Source organism: Diceros bicornis, chromosome 17 (genome assembly GCF_020826845.1).
Source record: "Diceros bicornis minor isolate mBicDic1 chromosome 17, mDicBic1.mat.cur, whole genome shotgun sequence".
Classification (NCBI taxonomy): domain Eukaryota; kingdom Metazoa; phylum Chordata; class Mammalia; order Perissodactyla; family Rhinocerotidae; genus Diceros; species Diceros bicornis.
The window spans coordinates 49,726,898-49,745,641 of NC_080756.1; the positions used below are offsets into that span (position 1 = coordinate 49,726,898).

The 18,744-nt window shown below is 34.2% G+C and overlaps 1 protein-coding gene across 1 annotated transcript; it reads left to right on the forward strand.

Annotated features, from left to right (window-relative positions):
* Positions 1–9,071: 9,071 nt before the first annotated feature.
* LOC131416316 (taste receptor type 2 member 20-like) lies at positions 9,072–9,980 on the forward strand. The gene has a single exon (XM_058558753.1). The coding sequence runs from the start codon at positions 9,072–9,074 to the stop codon at positions 9,978–9,980; it is 909 nt and encodes a 302-aa protein (XP_058414736.1).
* Positions 9,981–18,744: the final 8,764 nt, after the last annotated feature.

An 18,744-nucleotide genomic window follows, 5' to 3' on the forward strand; every position in this document is an offset into this window, starting at 1 on the left:
CCAATTTTTTTTAGGTAAGCAATCTAATTTTACAAAATATTGTAAGAAATTCCTCAGGATTAGGAAGCAATGTGTATTTCACAAACATATTCCATATTATCATCTTTCAATTGAAGAATTTATCATCTTTATTTGTGCATTTTTAAAAACTGACAACTTTTCTCAAGAAATTGTTTCTATTTTCCATTGTAACTAGGACCAAATGTATGTACCACAGTGTATCTAGCTTTTATTCTTTGAACCTCCAATCTTTTGGATGGTAATAATATTCAATTCTAAATCACACATTGAGGATGTATGTTTGGGATAAATGTTATCCCGCCATGAATTATTACTTCATGGTTAATAGAGAGCAATCAGAATTGTTGTTAGGAAAAGATGCACACAATAAAAGTCAAGAGTGACAAACATACTTAGAATAAATTTTATATATGTGTGCAATAAATAGTACCGAAGAAATTTAAATTTAATACAAATTGGTGAAAAGCTTAGAAAAAATAAGGATGAAGAAAGAAAAATGATCATGACCTGTTTTCAATGCTGCTATGTTTTCATATGCAGTTAGGAAAGTCATTTCTTACAGTTTTTGAATGAAGAAGACCTTTTGAAGTTGAGATCTGATGTCAAATTATTCAGTTTTACCCTGAACTACCTTTGGGCCTCTGAATTGCCAATCATCTCCTCCACCCTGCTACCTAAAGATTCTTTTTAAACTTCCGACATGAACACTCAAATCTTTGTGATCTTAAAATAAGGTTCACAATAAGAATAGTAACAAATTATGGTAACTAATTCAAGGAACTTTCTGAATATATTAAAATGGTATCTATGATGTCTATGTAATAATTATAGGGAATATCTTCAAGATCTGTTTTATTATAATTTTGCTGAAATGATGGAATAGAAAGTGTAACATATTATTGATAGCAAGTTCTATTATAAGAAAGAAATGTATAACCTTGTTCAACAACTGAATTTACATCTATGTTAATTCTTAGTACTATGCAATTTTAACAACAATTTGTAAACTTTAAGATAAATCATTTCCACATCTGATTTATTCATTTGTTTTTAATCATCTGTCTGCCCCAGTAGAATATAAGCAGTATAATGTGGGGATCTTGTCTATCTTGTTTTCTGCTGACTTCCCAGGAGATAAAAACCAGCCCACAGAATAGTTGGTCCAAATGATATTCTGATGGCTTAAATAAAGGGACTTATAAACCATATTAGGGCTGGAAAACCAATGAAAATGAAAGTCCTCACAAAATCTGCAGGTTGCACGAATTTCCTGGTTTTGTCTCTTCTCCATTCAAATGCCTCTAAACAAATCCACACACTCTCAGTTCCATTTTTTTTTTTTTGTGAGGAAGATCAGCCCTGAGCTAACGTCTGCCAATCTTCCTCCTTTTGCTGAGGAAGACTGGCCCTGGGCTAACATCTGGGCCCATCTTCCTCCACTTTATATAGGACGCCGCCGCAGCATGGCCTGACAAGCGGTGTGTTGGTGCGCGCCTGGGATCCGAACCTGCGAACCCTGGGCGGCCGCAGCGGAGCAGGCTCACTTACCTGCTACTGCCACGGTGCTGGCCCCTCTCAGTTCCAGTTTTTGCATTAGACCAGGTAGAGAAAATGCTGTCAGAAATCGGCTCCAAAACATAGAGTGACTCAAACACAAACTACATTTAATATTGCTCTTTTAGCAGTACTGATGTGTCTGAGGAATCTTCTCTATGCAGTTATCCAGTGAACCAGGCTGATCAAAAGTATGCCATCTTTAACATATGTCTTCCATGATTCCCTTGGAGTCAACTCCATTCCAGACAGTAGGGAAGAGAAAGGCGTATGGAGGAGTGTGCATGGGGAAAGTTTTTAGGATGGGTCTGTAAATGGTGCACATAATTTTCGCTCACCTGCCACTGTTCAGATTTCAGTCACATTGCCATAGCCATCTGTAAGGGAGGTGGGAAATATAATCTCTCTATAGGCCAGAAAGAAGAGGAAAGCATGCAATTTAGGACATGGAAGATGGAGGGCACTTAGTAACATTTCAATTGAAATAGCCAAGAAGTTATTATAAAACAAAAGGGAAGTTCCTGCGTTTAGAAGCATGACCTATCTTGTTCAAGTCACTTTGATAATTTGTACATATCCTTATATCAGTCTTGAATATCAGTTCTTTTTTCTATTTCTTCATAAATTTTAAAGAATTTGAGTTCAAACTGAATATTCCTATCTTCATAAACCCGCAATTGATTCTGCTGTGTAGCATTTGCAGCTTCCTCATGTATATTTCCAGTATGTTTTGCTTATAACTTCTGATTTAGCTCTTACAATTTTAGGTACTAATTATTTATAGTTGTTTATTCTAGGAATTCAGTGTGTTTTTTGAACTAGAAATAATTCCATTAAATTATTTCTGTAAGTCATATTGACTCAACAAAAATATTTGCTAGGTAGAAGGATCTTATTGATGAGTAACAAATAATGACTGAATTATTAAAATTTAATATTAATTTTAATTATATAATTAATTTTAATTTCAAATTAAATTTTTTTCTAGCAATTGCTATTCAAAATCTAAAATGGTTGCATTCATATATATGGCACAGGGGAGATAAAAAAAAGAAATAAGTGGAAAATAATTTCTCTCATATTTACATGTTTATATACCTGACTTCATCCTTTTAGTCATTAGCACAAATGAAAATTTGTAGCTGGTGCCAAGGATAAGTGGACATCATTAGCGTTTACTCTGTAAATTATATAGTAGCTGACTCGAACAACTAAGAAAGGTATTCATGAAGCTTTGTATCTCTTAACAGAACTGTCTGGTTTATCACTGGTATTACGATATAAATAGAATGAACTATTCTTTTATGATGATCTCTGAAACTATATTAAATGGTAGAATTTTGTTTGTACTTTTTATAATTATGATGAAAAAATTTATAGAAAGCATCACAAATGGATGTCAATCTGCAACTATTTAATTATAAAGCTGTCAGTGAGGCACAACTTTAGAAATATTTTCATAGAAATGTCAGTTGGAATGAAGGTCTCCTTTCTAGTCATGACAATAGGAGAACTCATCTCAGGAATGCTGGGGAATGGGTTCATTGGATGGTAAACTGCATCGAATGGGTCAAGAACGGGAAGATCTCATCAGGTGATTTCACCTTTACCAACTTGGCTATGGCCAGAGTCATTCAACTGGTAACACTGTTGGTTCATTTATAATGGGGCTGTCTCCACATCTGTACCCCACCAGGAAACGAGCAAAAGCGGTTGCTATTCTTTGGGCACTAACAGATTGGTTGACTACCTGGTTTGCCGCCTGCCTAAGCATTTTGTTCTTCCTCAAGATAGCCAATTTCTTCCACTTCTTTTTCATCTGGCTAAAGTGGAGAGTGAAGAGAGTGATTCTTGTACATTTCCTGGAATCTTTCTTCTCATTGTCTGTTAACCTCTTAATGCAGGATGCTCTTCGTGAGTTGTGGATGAATACCCATAGACTACATGAAAGACACATGACTTGGCATTTAGATGTAGATAAAATTTCCTATTTTAAAAGCCTTCTTCTTAGCTTGACTTATGTTACTCCCTTTCTTCTATCCATCACCTCTTTGATCCTTTTATTTCTGTCCTTCATGAGATACACCAAGAATTTGCAGCTCAACCTGATGGGAACAGGGGACTCCAGCACAGGGACCCACAAGAGGGCCATGAAAATGGTGACAACCTTCTTCCTCCTCTTCATCATTGACTTTATTTCCACTCTAATAGCAAGGTGGATCTTCCTTAAGGTACACAGGTATCAGGTTATGATGTTTGTCATGGTGATTTCAAGTACCTTTCCCTCAGACCACTCGTTTATCATAATCTTGAGCAACAGCAAGCTAAGACAGATCGCCTTAGACTGCTGTAGCATCTTAAATTATCACTTGAGAAAAGCAAAGCTTTTAGATTCATAGGCAGATTTAAAAGGACTTCCTGTATTGTATGGGAAAATACCTTAATAGATGACGTTGTAGGTTCATTTTCAATTTCAACATCTCTGTCATCAGGTCCTTCAAAGTGTTGTTAAACAGCACAGATATTTCCCTTACAACTGCTCTTACCTAATCAAATTTTCTCAAGGTGATCTGACATAGTCTTCGATTAAAGGAAATATCTCTGCTATAATAACACTTGCTGGTAACAAAAGAGTATGTGAGACGAAGAAGAAAGATTAGAAAAATATATAATGAAATATTAATGAATGTTTATGTAATATACAATACAATAAGAAGAAATGTAGATGAAGTCACAGTTATACAAAGGAAAAAGAGTAACGTAAGTTTTTCAAACTAAAAATAAATTGGAAATTAAAATAGGTAAAGAATTATAAAACATTAAGTGTAATAATGTTTTATAGAAATATCAAACTGTGAAAATTAGTCTGATATAAATTTTGGAAAGAGTATGAAGTAATGGAAATTTTCATATACTATTCTTAGGATTAAAATTTGGTACAACTGGGCCGGCCCCGTGGCTTGGTGGTTAAGTGTGCACACTCTGCTGCTGGTGGCCCGGGTTCGGATCCTGGGCACGCACTGACACACCGCCTCTCCGGCCATGCTGAGGCCGCATCCCACGTACAGCAACTAGAAGGATGTGCAGCTATGACATACAACTATCTACTGGGGCTTTGGGGGAAATAAATAAATAAATAAAATTATAAAAAAAAATTTGGTACAACTACTTTGGCCAACAGTATGGCATATATGATTAAGGTGAAGATGCATATCCTAAGGGCCACTAATCGTACTCCTACTTTTATACCTTTGCTACATATGCACCAGGATACATATACAGGAATGTATATATCACTATTGTTCTTAATAACTAGGATTGAGATGCCACCCAAATTTCTGTCATTGATAAAAGGGATATAGTAGAATATGGATATAAGAGAATACTAAACAGCAATGAAAATGCACAAATTAGAGCTCCATGTTTACAATAGAACCTGTATTACAATGAAAATTGAAAAATTAGAGCTACATAGATAATGCACATAGAAAATTGAGAGGAAGTAGCAAGACATAAAAAAATACTCAGTATAATCTCAGTTATATAAAGTTAATAAACAGGTAAACAATATAGTTTTTTTTAAAATTTGTTACATTTGTGGCAAAACTCTAAAGTGAAATAAATTAATAATTATCATAACAATTGGGATAGTAGGGAGGGAGGAAAAGGAAGAAATATGATATCAACAAGAAGGAATATAAGGTGAGTGTCTGGAATGCTGACAAAATTCTATACTTAGACTAAAGTGTAACACAGGTATTATTGTTATGTTTTTCTTTTACTTTGTATTTATGTTTTATTATGTCCCGTATGTATGTTATGTTTCAAAATAACAAAAATGTTTAGAAAGCAGAAAAAAGAAAATAAATTAGTGAATATAAAATTAAACTGGAGCCACATATTCTCATGGATACCATTGTAATTAGAGTTCTGGTTGAATAAAGAAGAATACAGGATTTGGGTAGTATGAAATCCAAGTTAAAATTGAAAAAAATTTTAATTAATTGAGAAAAGGAAGATACAAGCAGGAATTATAAATCCACATTCTTAGTGCTAATCTAAATTTGAAACATCAAATTTTAAATACCTAGATTTTCCTTCACACATTGTTTTCTAACTTCCAATTTAATTATTTACAGTATATATTTTAAGGTGGCAGAAATTAGTGAATTTCCAATGAATTAAAGCACAGATATCAAATACATAGAAGAATTATCCCTAAATTTATCTTCAAATTAAATAACAACACTCTTCTTGCTACCATCCAAAGTTTCTAATCGTAATCACACACTAAGAAATGATGTGTATGTGTGTGTAGGTGACTCTGAATGTGCACATGTTTGTGGAGGCATATATTTTGTTACTGTGTTTTTTTAGTCTTTTGCTAAAGAAAAAAAGACATAGACATAAAAAATACTTGTAAAAGCATAATGCATATTCAGTGTAATATTTGGATACGTTAGTGTATATGTAATGCTACTTTGACTGCTGTAATAAAATAACCCAGATTTAATCACTGTAGCTGGGAATGCAAATAAGCAGGTGGGAGAATTTTGATTGCTAATGATGTTCTTAAAAAAATGAAAGAAAGATTATAAACTGTTTTACCTTATAGAGGATATATGTATACGTCCATAAGAAAAGGCAATAAAAACAAAGTACTCTGTGTTTGAGCTAACTTTTGCTATAATTTTTAAAATGTAGTAAAGGATAAAGATAGCAAGTAAATCATCATAAATATGTTGATTTTCAGTTATTCTTGATGAATTAGTACATGAAGTTATTCTTTCAGGGTAAGCCCCAATGCTAAGAATGATATGAGAATCACAATGCCATGGGGAAGATTTATAGTCTTCTATCACAGTGAACTCTGCCCCCCAGAAAACTGGATGAAGTCACAGCTATCATTTACAGTTCTTCAGTTTATCTGCCATCATCATCACGATCATATTCATGATGTATCTCATTTAATGATATATATTTGACTGTTTACATACATAATTTGGATAATGTCTAAGTAATTTCCTAAAGAGTACCATTGTGGGTAACTTAGTAAACAGCAAAGTTTAAGTCAAGCTGAATACATGTAGAAATTGAAGTTGTATTAGTTTAAAAAATGTTACTTGAGCAAATTATTTATAGATGACTGTAAACTCATCAAGAGATAACTACAAAAAAGATTTAGCTTTTAGTGTAAATAAAATGCCTTTAACAAAAACATAAAGTAAATTAACCACTTTATGAACAAGCTCTAATTTCTAAAGAAAGGAATTTAGGAGTCAAAGAACCAAAGATTAAGCCCCTATATCTTGTATATCATCCTGGGTGGTGATGAAATTTCTGAGGTAATTATACAGGATGTGAACTTCAGGGATCAGCAATCACGAGGAGCAAAAGTTTTCAATTTTGATGCAGCGCAATTTATTAATTTCTTCACTTTATGAATCATGCTTTTGGTATTGTATCTAAGATGTCTACCAAACTCAACTTTAGAAAACTTTTCTTCTACGTTTTCTTCTAAAGTTTATAGCTGCTCCTCTTACATTTGGTCTGTGATCAGTTTTGAGTTAATTTTGTGTATCGTATGAAATAAGGATCTAAATTCATTTTTAAACGTGTGAATAACTAATTGTTCATTTAACTTCGTTGTTGACAAAATATCATTTCCCCATTGATCGCCTGGATACCTTTTTTGAAATCAAATGACCATGAGTATAAGTGTTAATCTGGGCTCTCAGTTGTGTCTCACGGATGTGTGTGTGTGTCTTCACGAGAGAGCCACAGCAGCCCGGCGGCGCAGCCTCGTAGTGAGCTTTCATATCTGGAACCGTAATCCTCCAACGTGGTTCTTTTCTTAAAAAAATTCTTTTGGCAATTCTGGGTGCTTTGCATTTCCATATACATTTTGGGAATGGTTTTTCACTGTCTGCAAATAGAGGCTGCCGGGATTTGACAGGGATTGCACTGAATATGTAGATCATCTCTTCACCTGAAGAGACTCTCCTCATTCCAGATTTCGTTCTAGTTGGTCCTCCTTCCTTGCACAGCTCTCTGATGACTTTAAAATATAATTTTGCCAATTGATTCCCTGTATCCTTGTTGTTGTAGGAGGAAATTTTGCCTTTTTCAACCTGCTACAGTGTACTCCTGAGTGGGGGTTCTCACAGGTTAACTCTGAAGTATCAAATAACAGGATCAAATGAGTAAGGAACAAGCCTCCAAGCCTGCTGTGTACCAGACAGGCAAACAGGAATGCGCTTTACACAGAGAGCATACTCACTCCTCACAAAGACCAGTGGATGAGGATTGCATTATTATCTGCATTTTGCTAATGATTATACTGAGGCTGAGAGTAGTTTTAGAACAGGGTCCAAGATCAGAGATATATGAAGCCGAGAATTTGGGTTTTGCACGCTGGCAGTTTTGGCTTTAAGATCCTATGCTGAAAACAATGATAAGTGCTACAAAAATTGAAACTGAATAAAATCCAAGAGTAGAGGTTTATTTCAACATCTATCAACCTTAAAAAATAATACATGGTCAAAAATGAATTAATCAAAAAGAAACACTTGTATACTCATATATGGAAAAATCTGGAATCTGCAATGGAAAACACATATTCTTTTGATGTGCCAAAGGAATATTACAAAATCTCTATTTCAATTACATATTAATATTTAATGAATAGACAGAAATTTTGTCAAGACTAAGCATGACAGATATGTTCGATAGCTATGAATAATGGGTTGAAAAGCCTGCGTGGGAGAAAAGGGGGATTTAAATGTAGATGACCTCTTGACCTTGATTTTACATTTCGGAAATTTTAGGACAATAATTCCATCCATGAGATGTATGTGTGAATTTGTGTGTGTGTTTATAAACTTATAAACAGTAAAGTTATACTTAAGTGCAGCATTTAGAGTGTATTGGCTTTCCCAGGGTTCCCAAGAAAATCTTGGATGCTTTTCATAGTAAAAGCTTGAATTCTTTCTACATAAATCTGACATTAAAAAAAAATAATAAATACTTAGTGATGATGATCCTAGTTAGGAGCAAGCTCCCTCTGATTGTTTAGACATTCACTGTAGGTTCTAGGTATTCGATTTTTAAATTTTGCTAACAAGTAATGTTGCTGAACATAAATTATGGAGAGGTTAAACAAGCAAAAAATTGCAAAACAATATGCCCTTATTTGCATCCTAGCAAATGAGCTTTCACTTCAACACGAGTTATGAAATAATCCAGCCCATGGCAAGGACACACAGTGTATAAATAGGAGTCAATTTGAGCTGTTCGGGGATTAACAATGTTTTTCATGAAGACAGCACTGAGCTCTTCCATTGGCATACTCTTGCTTTCCTGCTTGACATCAGTCATAGAATTTAAAGGAAACAAGAACTTGACTGAACATTCCAGCTGCACACAGAAGCTAAGATCAGAACATTAAAGGAACCACTACCCTTGATATTAGACTTGGCTTCTTTTTCTTTCTAGACATGATAAGGTTACTACTAAGCATTTTTTCCATCCTAATAATGACAGAATTTATTCTGGGAAATTTTGCCAATGGCTTCATAGCACTGGTGAACTGCATTGACTGGATCAAGAGACAAAAGTTGTCCTCAGCTGATCAAATTCTCACGGCTCTGGCGGTCTCCAGAATTGGTTTCCTCTGTGTAATATTAATAAATTGGTATACTACTGTGCTCCTTCCAGTTTTATATAGTTTAAAAGTAAGAATTATTTTTTGTATTGCCTGGACAGTAAGAAACCATTTTAGCATCTGGCTTTCTACTAACCTCAGCATATTTTACTTGGTCAAGATAGCTAATTTCTCTAGTCTTATATTTCTTCACCTAAAGCAGAGAGTTAAAAGCGTACTTCTTGTAATGCTGTTGGGGTCTTCGGTCTTTTCGGTTTCTTATCTTGCAGAGCTATTTGTAGATGATAATATGCAGACTACTGAGTATGAAGAAAACATCACTCAGAAGACCAAATTGAGGGACATGTTACACCTTTCAAATATGACTCTATTCATGGTAGTAAACTTCATACCTTTTACTATGTCCCTGACATCTTTTCTGCTGTTAATCATTTCTCTGTGGAAACATCTCAAGAAGATGCAGCTCAATGGCAAAGGATCCCAAGATCCCAGCACCAAAGTCCACGTAAGAGCAGTACTAAGTGTGGTCTCCTTTCTCTTGCTGTATGCCTGTCACTTCCTGACTATAGTTATCTTCATTTGGGCTTCTGTCAGGCCGCGGAATGAACTGGTTCTCATGCTTTGCGAGGCTCTGGCAATGCTGTATCCTTTAAGCCATTCATTTATCCTCATTTGGGGAAACAAGAAGCTAAGACAGGCCTTCAAAAATATAAGAAAGATTATAAGATTAACAGATCATTAACCAATATTTTTGAAGTAAGCAATACAATTTTATAAAATATTGTAAGAAATTCCTCAGAATTAGGAAGCAATGTGTATTTCACATACATATTCTATGTTATCATCTTCCAATGGAAAAATTTATGATCTATATTTTTGCTTTTTTTTGGTGAGGAAGATCAGCCCTGAGCTAACATCTGCCAATCCTCCTCTTTTTGCTGAGGAAGACTGGCCCTAGGCTAACTTCCATGCCCGTGTTTCTCCACTTGATATGGGACATCACCACAGCATGAACTTGACAAGCGGTGCATCGGTGCGCACCCGAGATCCGAACCCCCGGCTGCCGCAGCAGAGCTCGTGCACTTCACCACTACTCCACCAGGCCGTCCCCAATTTGCACATTTTTAAGAACTGGCAACTTTTCTCAGGAAATCATTGCTATTTTCCATTGTAATTAGGACCACACTTATGTACCACAGTGTATTTAGATTTTATTGTTTGAATCTCCAATCTTTTGGATGGTATTGATATTCAATTCTAAATCACACATTGAGGATATCTGTTTGGAATAGAAATTATTTCACCATGAATTCTTATTTCATGGTTAATAAAATGCAGTGAGAACTTTTGTTAGGAAAAGACGCACACAATAAAATTCAATATTGACAAACATATTTGAGATTTAATTATATATGTGTACAAAAATAATACTGAGGAATATTAGATCTAAGATAAGTAGATGAAAAGCTTAGAAAAAAATCGAATTATATAATTGGGATGAAGAGGAAATAAAAATGATCATAACCTGTTTTCAATGCTGCTATGTTTTCATATGAAATTAAGAAAGTCATTTCTTACAGTTTTTGAATTAAGAAGACCTTTTCTGAAGTTGAGATCTGATGTCAAATTATTCAGTTTTCCACTAAACCACCTTTGGGCCTCTGAATTGCCAATCATCTCCTCCATTATGCTACCTAAAAATTCTTTATATGCTTCAGATAAGAATATTCAAATCTTTCCTATCTTAAAAATATGTTCACAATAAGATCAGTAACAAATTATGGTACATTATTCAGCGACCTTTCTGCACATATTAAAATGGTATCTATGATGTCTATGCAATAATTATAGGGAATATCTTCAAAATCTGTTCTATTATAATCTTGTGGAAAATGATGAAATAGAAAGTGTGTTAATATATTATTGATAGCAAGTTCTATTATAAGAAAGAAACATATAACCTTGTTTAATAACTGAATTTACATGTCTATATTAATGCTCAGTGTTATGAAATTCTAACAACTATTATGTAAGCCTTAAGATAAACCATTTCCATTTCTAATTTATTTGTTTGTTTTTAGTCATCTGTCTGCCCCAGTAGAATATAAGCCGTATAATGTGGGGATCTTGTCTATCTTGTTTTCTGCTGATTCCCCAGGACATAAAAGCCACCCCACAGAATAGTTGGTCCAAATGATATTCTGATGACTAAACAAATGGAGGAATAAACCATATTAGGACTGGAAAACCAATGAAAATGAAACCCCTTACAAAATCTGCAGGTTGCATGGATTTCCTAGTTTTGTTTCTTTACCATTAAAATACTTCTAAACAAATCTGCATGCTCTCAGTTCTAATTTCTGTATTAGACCAGGTAGACAAAATGCTGTCACAAATAGGCTCCAAAATATAGAGTGACTCAAACACAAACTACATTTAATATTGCTCATTTAGCAGTACTGATGTGTCTGAGGAATCTTCTCTATGCAGTTATCCAGGGAATCAGGCTGATCTAAAGTATGCCATCTTTAACATGTGGCTTCCCAGATTGCCTTGGAGTCATCTCCATTGAAGACAGTTGGGAGGAGAAAGGCATATGGAGGAGTGTGCATGGGGAGAGTTTTTAGGATGGGTCCGTAAATGGTGCACATAATTTTCACTCACATGACATTGTTCAGATTTCAGTCACATTGCCACAGCCATCTGTAACAGAGGTGGCAAATAAAGTCCTTCCATAGCCCAGAAAGAAGAGGAAAACATGGAATTTAGGACATGCAAGATAGAGGGCGCTTAGTAATATTTCAATTGAAATAGCCAAGAAGTTATTGTAAAACAAAAGAAGTTCCTCCGTTTAAAAGCATGGTGTAGCTTGTTTATGTCACTTTGATAATTTTCATGTCCTTACATCAGTCTTGAATACCAGCTCTTTTTTTATTTCTTCATAAATTCTGAAGAATTTAAGTTCACACTAAATACTCCTGTCTTTAAGTTCACACTAAATACTCCTGTCTTTGTAAAAACATAATTGATTCTGCTGTGTAGCATTTGCAGCTTCCTCATGTATATTCCCACTGTATTTCGCTTCTAACATTTGATTTAGCTCCTACAATGTTATGTCTCAATTATTTACAGTTATTTCCTCTAGGACCTGGGTGTGTTTTTTGAACTGAAAATAATTGCATTCAATTGTCCGTCTAAATCATATTGAATCCACAAAAATACTTGATAGGTAAAAGGATCTTATTGATGAGTAAGAAATAATGACTGAATTATCAAAATTTAATAATAATTATACAATTAAATTTTAATTTTAAATTAAATTTTTTTCTAGCAATTAGTATTCAAAATCTAAAATATTTGTGTTCAAATGTATGGCTCAGGGTAGATGAAGGTACAAATTAGCAGAAAATAATCTTTCTCATACTTTCATGTTTCCACTCCTGACTTCATCCTTTTAGTCATTAGCACAAACGAAAATTTGCAGCTAGTGACAAGATAATTGGACATCATTAGGGTTTACTTTGGAAATTCTTTAGCAGGTGACTCAAACTACTATGAAAAGTATTCATGAAGCTTTGTATCTCTTAATAGAACTGTTTGGTTTATCCTTACCAGCTTGGCTATGGCCAGAGTCATTCAACTGTGGATAACACTATTCGATTCATTTGTAAGGGGGCTGTCTCCACATCTGTATGCCACCAGGAAACTAGCAAAAGCAGTTACTATTCTTTGGGCACTAACTGATCACTTAACTACCTGGTTTGCCTCCTGCCTGAGCATTTTCTGCTTTCTTAAGACAGCCAGTTTCTCCTACTTCTTTTTCATCTGGCTGAAGTGGAGAGTGAAGAGAGCGGTTTTTGGGCTTTTCCTGGGAACTTTCTTCTTATTTTCTGTTTACAGATACAATAGAATTTATATAATAATGAAAATGAACAAATCATATCTATAAATATTTTAGTTCTTTGTTAGAGAAAAAAGACATAGGCAAAGAAAAGTAATTTGTTAAGCTTAATACACATTTAATACAATGTTGGAGTATGTTTGTATATATGTATTACTACTTTGCTATAATGAAATAACTCAGATTTATTCATAGTAGGTGGGAATGCAAATAAGTATATGGGAATTTTTCTTGCTAATGATGCTATTAAAATATGAAAGAATGATTATATTCTGTATAATTATGTAGGGGAAATATACATGTCTACATGAAATTGCAATAAAAGCAAAGAACTGTTTGTTTGAGGTCACTTTCGTCACCATCTTTAGAATGCAGTAAAGGAAAAAAATAGCAAGTACACCATCAGAAATATGTTGGTTTTAAGTTACTCTTGATGAAGTAGTAGGTGAAGCTGTTCTTTAAGCTAATGTCAATGCTGAGAATGATGTATATATCATAAGACCATAGATTAGACAGGTGGGGTTCTATCACGATGAACTCTGCCACTTAGAAAAATGGGTGAAGACACATCTGTCAGTTAGAGTTCTCTCATTTAGCTGCCATCATCATCATCATCATCACTGTTATGTATCACATTTAATGATTTGCATTTGGAATGTTTACATATTTTCATGACAATCCACTTTTTTAAAAATTTATTTATTTTACTGCTGTTTCCAGCTTTATCGAGGTAAAACTGACAAATAAAATTGTAATATTCTTAAAGTGTATAACATAATCTTTTGATATACGTATACAATATGCAAGAATTCTCACAACCAAGTTAACTAACACACACATCACCTCGCATGGTTATTTTTTTTTAATGAAAAAGCTGAAGATTTACTCTCTTACTCAATGGTAGTTACCATGGTATACATTAGATTCTCAGAAATTACTCAACTTATTACTGAAAGTTTGTACCCTTTTAGCAACCTGTCCCCTTTCCCCTTAACTCCAGCCCCTGGCAACCACTTTTCTACACTGTTTCTATGAGTTTGATCCTTTTTTTTTTTTTGGTTTCACATGTAAGTGATACCATGCATTTTTTGTCTTCTCTGTCTGGCTTATTTCACCTAGCATAATGCCCTCAAGGTCCATCCATTTTGTCACAGATTGCGGGATCGCCTTCATTCTTAAGGCTGAACAATATTTCAGTATATATATATAATATATATGTTTATATTTATATATGTATATATGTGTATATATATATACACCCCATTTTGTTTATCCAGCCATCCTAAACAGACACTTAGGTTGTTTCCATTCCTTGGCCATGGTGAATAATTTGCAATAAACATGGGAGTACAGATTATTAATTATCTTCTAGATAATTATTTTGTTTCCTTTGGGTGTATACCCAGACATGAGATTGCTGGATCATATGGTAGTTTATTTTTAATTTCTTGAGCAACTTCCATACTGTTTCCATAGTGGCTATAGCAGTTTACATTCCCACCAAGTGTACAAGAGTTCTCTTTTCTCCACATTCCTGCCAGAACTTATCTCTTACCATTTTGATAATAGCCATTCTAACAGGTGTGAGGTGATATCTCACTGTGGTTTTGATTTGCATTTCCCTGATGATTAGTGATGTTGAGCACCTCTTCATGTACCTATTGGCCATTTGTATGTCTTCTTTGGAAAAATGTCCTTCAGGTTCTTTGCCTATTTTTAAATTGGATTATTTGGTTTTTTGCTATTGATTTGTAATGAACACATTGCATATTTGGATATTAATCCTTTATCAGATCTGTGATTTTCTCCCATTTCAAAGGTTGCCTTTTCATTTTGCTGATGGTTTCCTTTGCTGTGCAGAAGCTTTTCAGTTTGAGTTTAGTTTAGATTTTTGTCTTTGTTGCCTTTGTTTGTGTCAAATCCAAAAACATCATCGCCAAGACCAAAGTCAAGGAGCTCATCCCTATGTTTTTTTCTAGGAGTTTTACGGCGTCAGGTTTATGTTCAATCTTTAATCCATTTTGAGTTGATTTTTATGTTTGATATTAGATAGGAGTCCAATTTCATTCTTTTGCATGTGGATTTCCTGTTTTCCCAACACTATATTATGGAAGGGACTATCCTTTCTCCATTGTGTATTCTTGGTGATATTGTCAAAATTAATTCACTGTATATACATGGGTTTGTTTCTGTGCTCACTACTTGGCTCCATTGGTCTATCTGTCTGTTTTTATACCAATATCACTCTGTTTTGATTACTATGACTTTGTAACATAGTTTTAAATCAGGAAGAGTGATGTCTCCAGCTTCGTTATTCTTTCTCAAGATTGTTTTGGCTTTTCAGATTCTTTGGTGGTTCCAGACAAATTTTAAGGTAGTGTTTTCTATCTTTGTGAAAAATGCCATTGGAATTTTGATAGGGATTGCATTGCATTTGTGGCTTGCTTTGGTTAGTATGGATATTTTAATGTTACTGATTCTTCCAATCCATGAACATGGAATATCCTTCCATTTATTTGTGTCTTCTTCAATATCTTTCATTAATGTCTTATAGTTTTCAGTACAGATTTTTTACCTCCTTGGTTAAATTTATACTTAAGTATTTTATTCTTTTTGATGCTATTGTAAATGTGATTGTTTCTTAATTTCTTCTTCTGACAGTTTGTTGTTAACTTACAGAAACACAATGACTTTTGTCTACTTATTTTGTTTTCTGAATTTTTACTGAATTTGTTTATTAGTTGTATCATTTTCTTGGTGGATTCTTTATGATTTTTTGTATATAACATTATGCCATTTGCAAACAGAGACAATTATGCCTCTTCTTTTCTTGTTTGGATGCCTTTATTTCTTTCTCTTCCTTAATTGCTCTGGAAGGGACTTCCAGGTTATTTTGAATAGGAGTGGAGAGAGTAGGCACCCTTGTCTTGAGGAAAGGCTTTCAACCATTCACCATTGAGTATGATGTGAGCTGTGGGCTTGTCATATATGGCCTTTATTATTATGTGGAATGTTCCTTCTGTACTTAATTTGTTGAGAGTTGTTAACACAAAAGGTGTGGCATTTTGTCTAATGCTTTTTTTTTCATCTATTGGGATGATAATATGATTTTTATCCTTCATTCTATTAATGTGGCATTTCTCGTTTATCGATTGCGCTATCTTTACATCCAAGGGATAAATCCAAGTTGATCATGATGTATGATCTTTTTTTAAAAGTTGTGCTATAATTGGCATACAATATTGTGTATTTATGAGGTGTTCAACATATTTGATACATTTGCACATTGCAAAATCATTACTGCAGCAATGTTAGCTAGGTGTATGAGCCTTTTAATGCACTGTTGAATCAGGTGCTCTGATATTTGGTGCATATATATTTACTATTGTTATTTCTTGTTAATGAATAGACCCTTTTATAATTATATAATGATCTTTTTTGCCTATTATTAGAACTCTATTTTGTCTGATATAAGTGTAGCTACTCTTGCTTTCTTTGCATGGAACATATTTTCCCATGTCTTTACTTTCACTCAATGTGTGTCCTTAAAGCTGAAGTGGATCTCTTATAGGCAGCCTATAGTTAGGACTTGTTTTCTTATTCAGTCAGCCACTCCATGTCTTTTGATTGGAGAATTTAGTCCATTTACATTTAAAGTGATTTTTGATAGGTTGGACTTATTATTGCTATTTTGTTAATTTTTGTCTGGCTATTATATAGTTCCTTTGTTCCTTTTTTTTCTGTTGCTCTCTTCCTTCGTGATTTGATGATTTTCTTTAGCAGTATGCCTAGATTTCTTTATCTTTTGTGTATTACCATGGTTTTTGTTTTAGTATAGTACTAGTTTAGTGCTATAGTTTTTGTTTTAGTTCTCATAGTATAGTTACCATGAAACTTACATAAAACATCTTATATTTTTAATAGTTTATTTGAAGCTGATAACAACTTAACTTTGAATGCATATAAAAGTTCTATATTTTTATATCCTCCTACAATTTATGTTTTTGATGTCACAATTTACATCTTTTTATATTGGGTATCCATTAGGAAATTAAGGTAGCTAGACTTGGTTTTAATAACTTTATCTTCTACCTGTACTTCTGTACTAGCGTTGCAAGTGATTAACACACCACCATTACAATATAAGAATAATTTAAATTTAAGTATATTTTTTCCTTTACTAGTGAGATTTATACCTTCATTTGTTTATTTTACTAGCTTCCTTTAGTTTCAGCTTGAAGAACTCCCTTTTACATTTTTTGAAGGACAGTCTAGAGGTCTTGAACTCCTGCTTTTGTTTGTCTGGGAAAATCTTTATCTTTCCTTCAGTTCTAAAGAACAACTTTAATGGATAGAGTATTATTGGTTCATAGTTTTTTTCTTTCTAAACTTTGTGTATGTATTATGCCACTCCCTTCTGGCCCGCAATGTTTCTGCTGAAAAATGCCCTGATAGTCTTATGGAGGTTTCCTTGTACATAACAAGTCTCATTTCTCTTGCTGTTTTTAAGTTCCTTTCCTTGTCTTTAACTTCTGACACTTTAATTATGTGTCTCACTGTGGGTTTCTTTGGATTCATCTTATTTGGAACTTTTTAGGCTTCCTGGATCTGGATGTTTGTTCCTTCCCCAGGTTTGGGTAGTTTTCAGTCATTATTTCCTTGAATAAGCTTTCTGCAATCTCTCTTTTTCTTTTACTTCTGGGGTATCTGTAATGCATATATTGGTCCACTTGATGATGACCCATAAGTTTCTTAAGCTATCTTTACTCTTTTTTATTCGTTTTTTTTTTGCTCTTCTGATGGGATTTCTACTTCCCAGACTTTGAGTTCACCGTTCTTTTCTTCCTCTTGACTAGCCTTTGGTTGAAACCTTCCATTAAATTTTTCAGTTCAGTTATTTTAATCTTCAGCTCTATGATTTCTGTTTGGTACTTTAATATTTTCTATCTCCTTGTTGAATATTATTTTGTTCATGCATCGCTGTCCTGACCTCAGTGAGCATCTTTATGACATTATTTTGAACTCTCTATCTAGTAAATCACTTATCTCCATTTCATTAATCTTGGTTTCTGAAGCTTTATCTTGTTCTTTTGTTTTAAACATATTTTCTTGTGTCTTCATTTTCCTTGACTGTGTTCATTTTTATGCATTAGATGAGATTGCCACCTCTTCCAGTCTTGACAGACTTGCCTCATATAGGAGATGAACTTCATCTGTCATCCTGGCCTGAGAACCTGGTTGCCTCTCAAACCTCTGTGGTTGCCCAAGCTGCTCTCTTTGTTCTTAGTGGCTTCCGGTACATGAGGGTGTGTCAAGACCTGTCAGTGTCCCACAGGCTTGGGAAATGCCCACATGCCTTTTCAGGCTCCCAGGTGAGTACTAATTCCCTGAGCCATCAGCTCCCTGATGCAGGGTAATTAGAAACCCATCATTCAGGTGCTGCTATGAACATCAGGAAATTTAATATGCAGTCTAGCCCCTGTCACAGAAACAACTGTAGGGTGTTTTTGCCCACTCACTCTGTACTGAGCCAGAGGGAATAGTCACTGGGAGTGCCTGTGCTCCCAAATATAACCACCTCTTTCATTTGTGTGGTCCTGAGGGA

Excerpts from the sequence above, each read along its gene's own strand:
- LOC131416316 (XM_058558753.1), top strand. The coding sequence starts at position 9,072 with ATGATAAGGTTACTACTAAGCATTTTTTCCATCCTAATAATGACAGAA.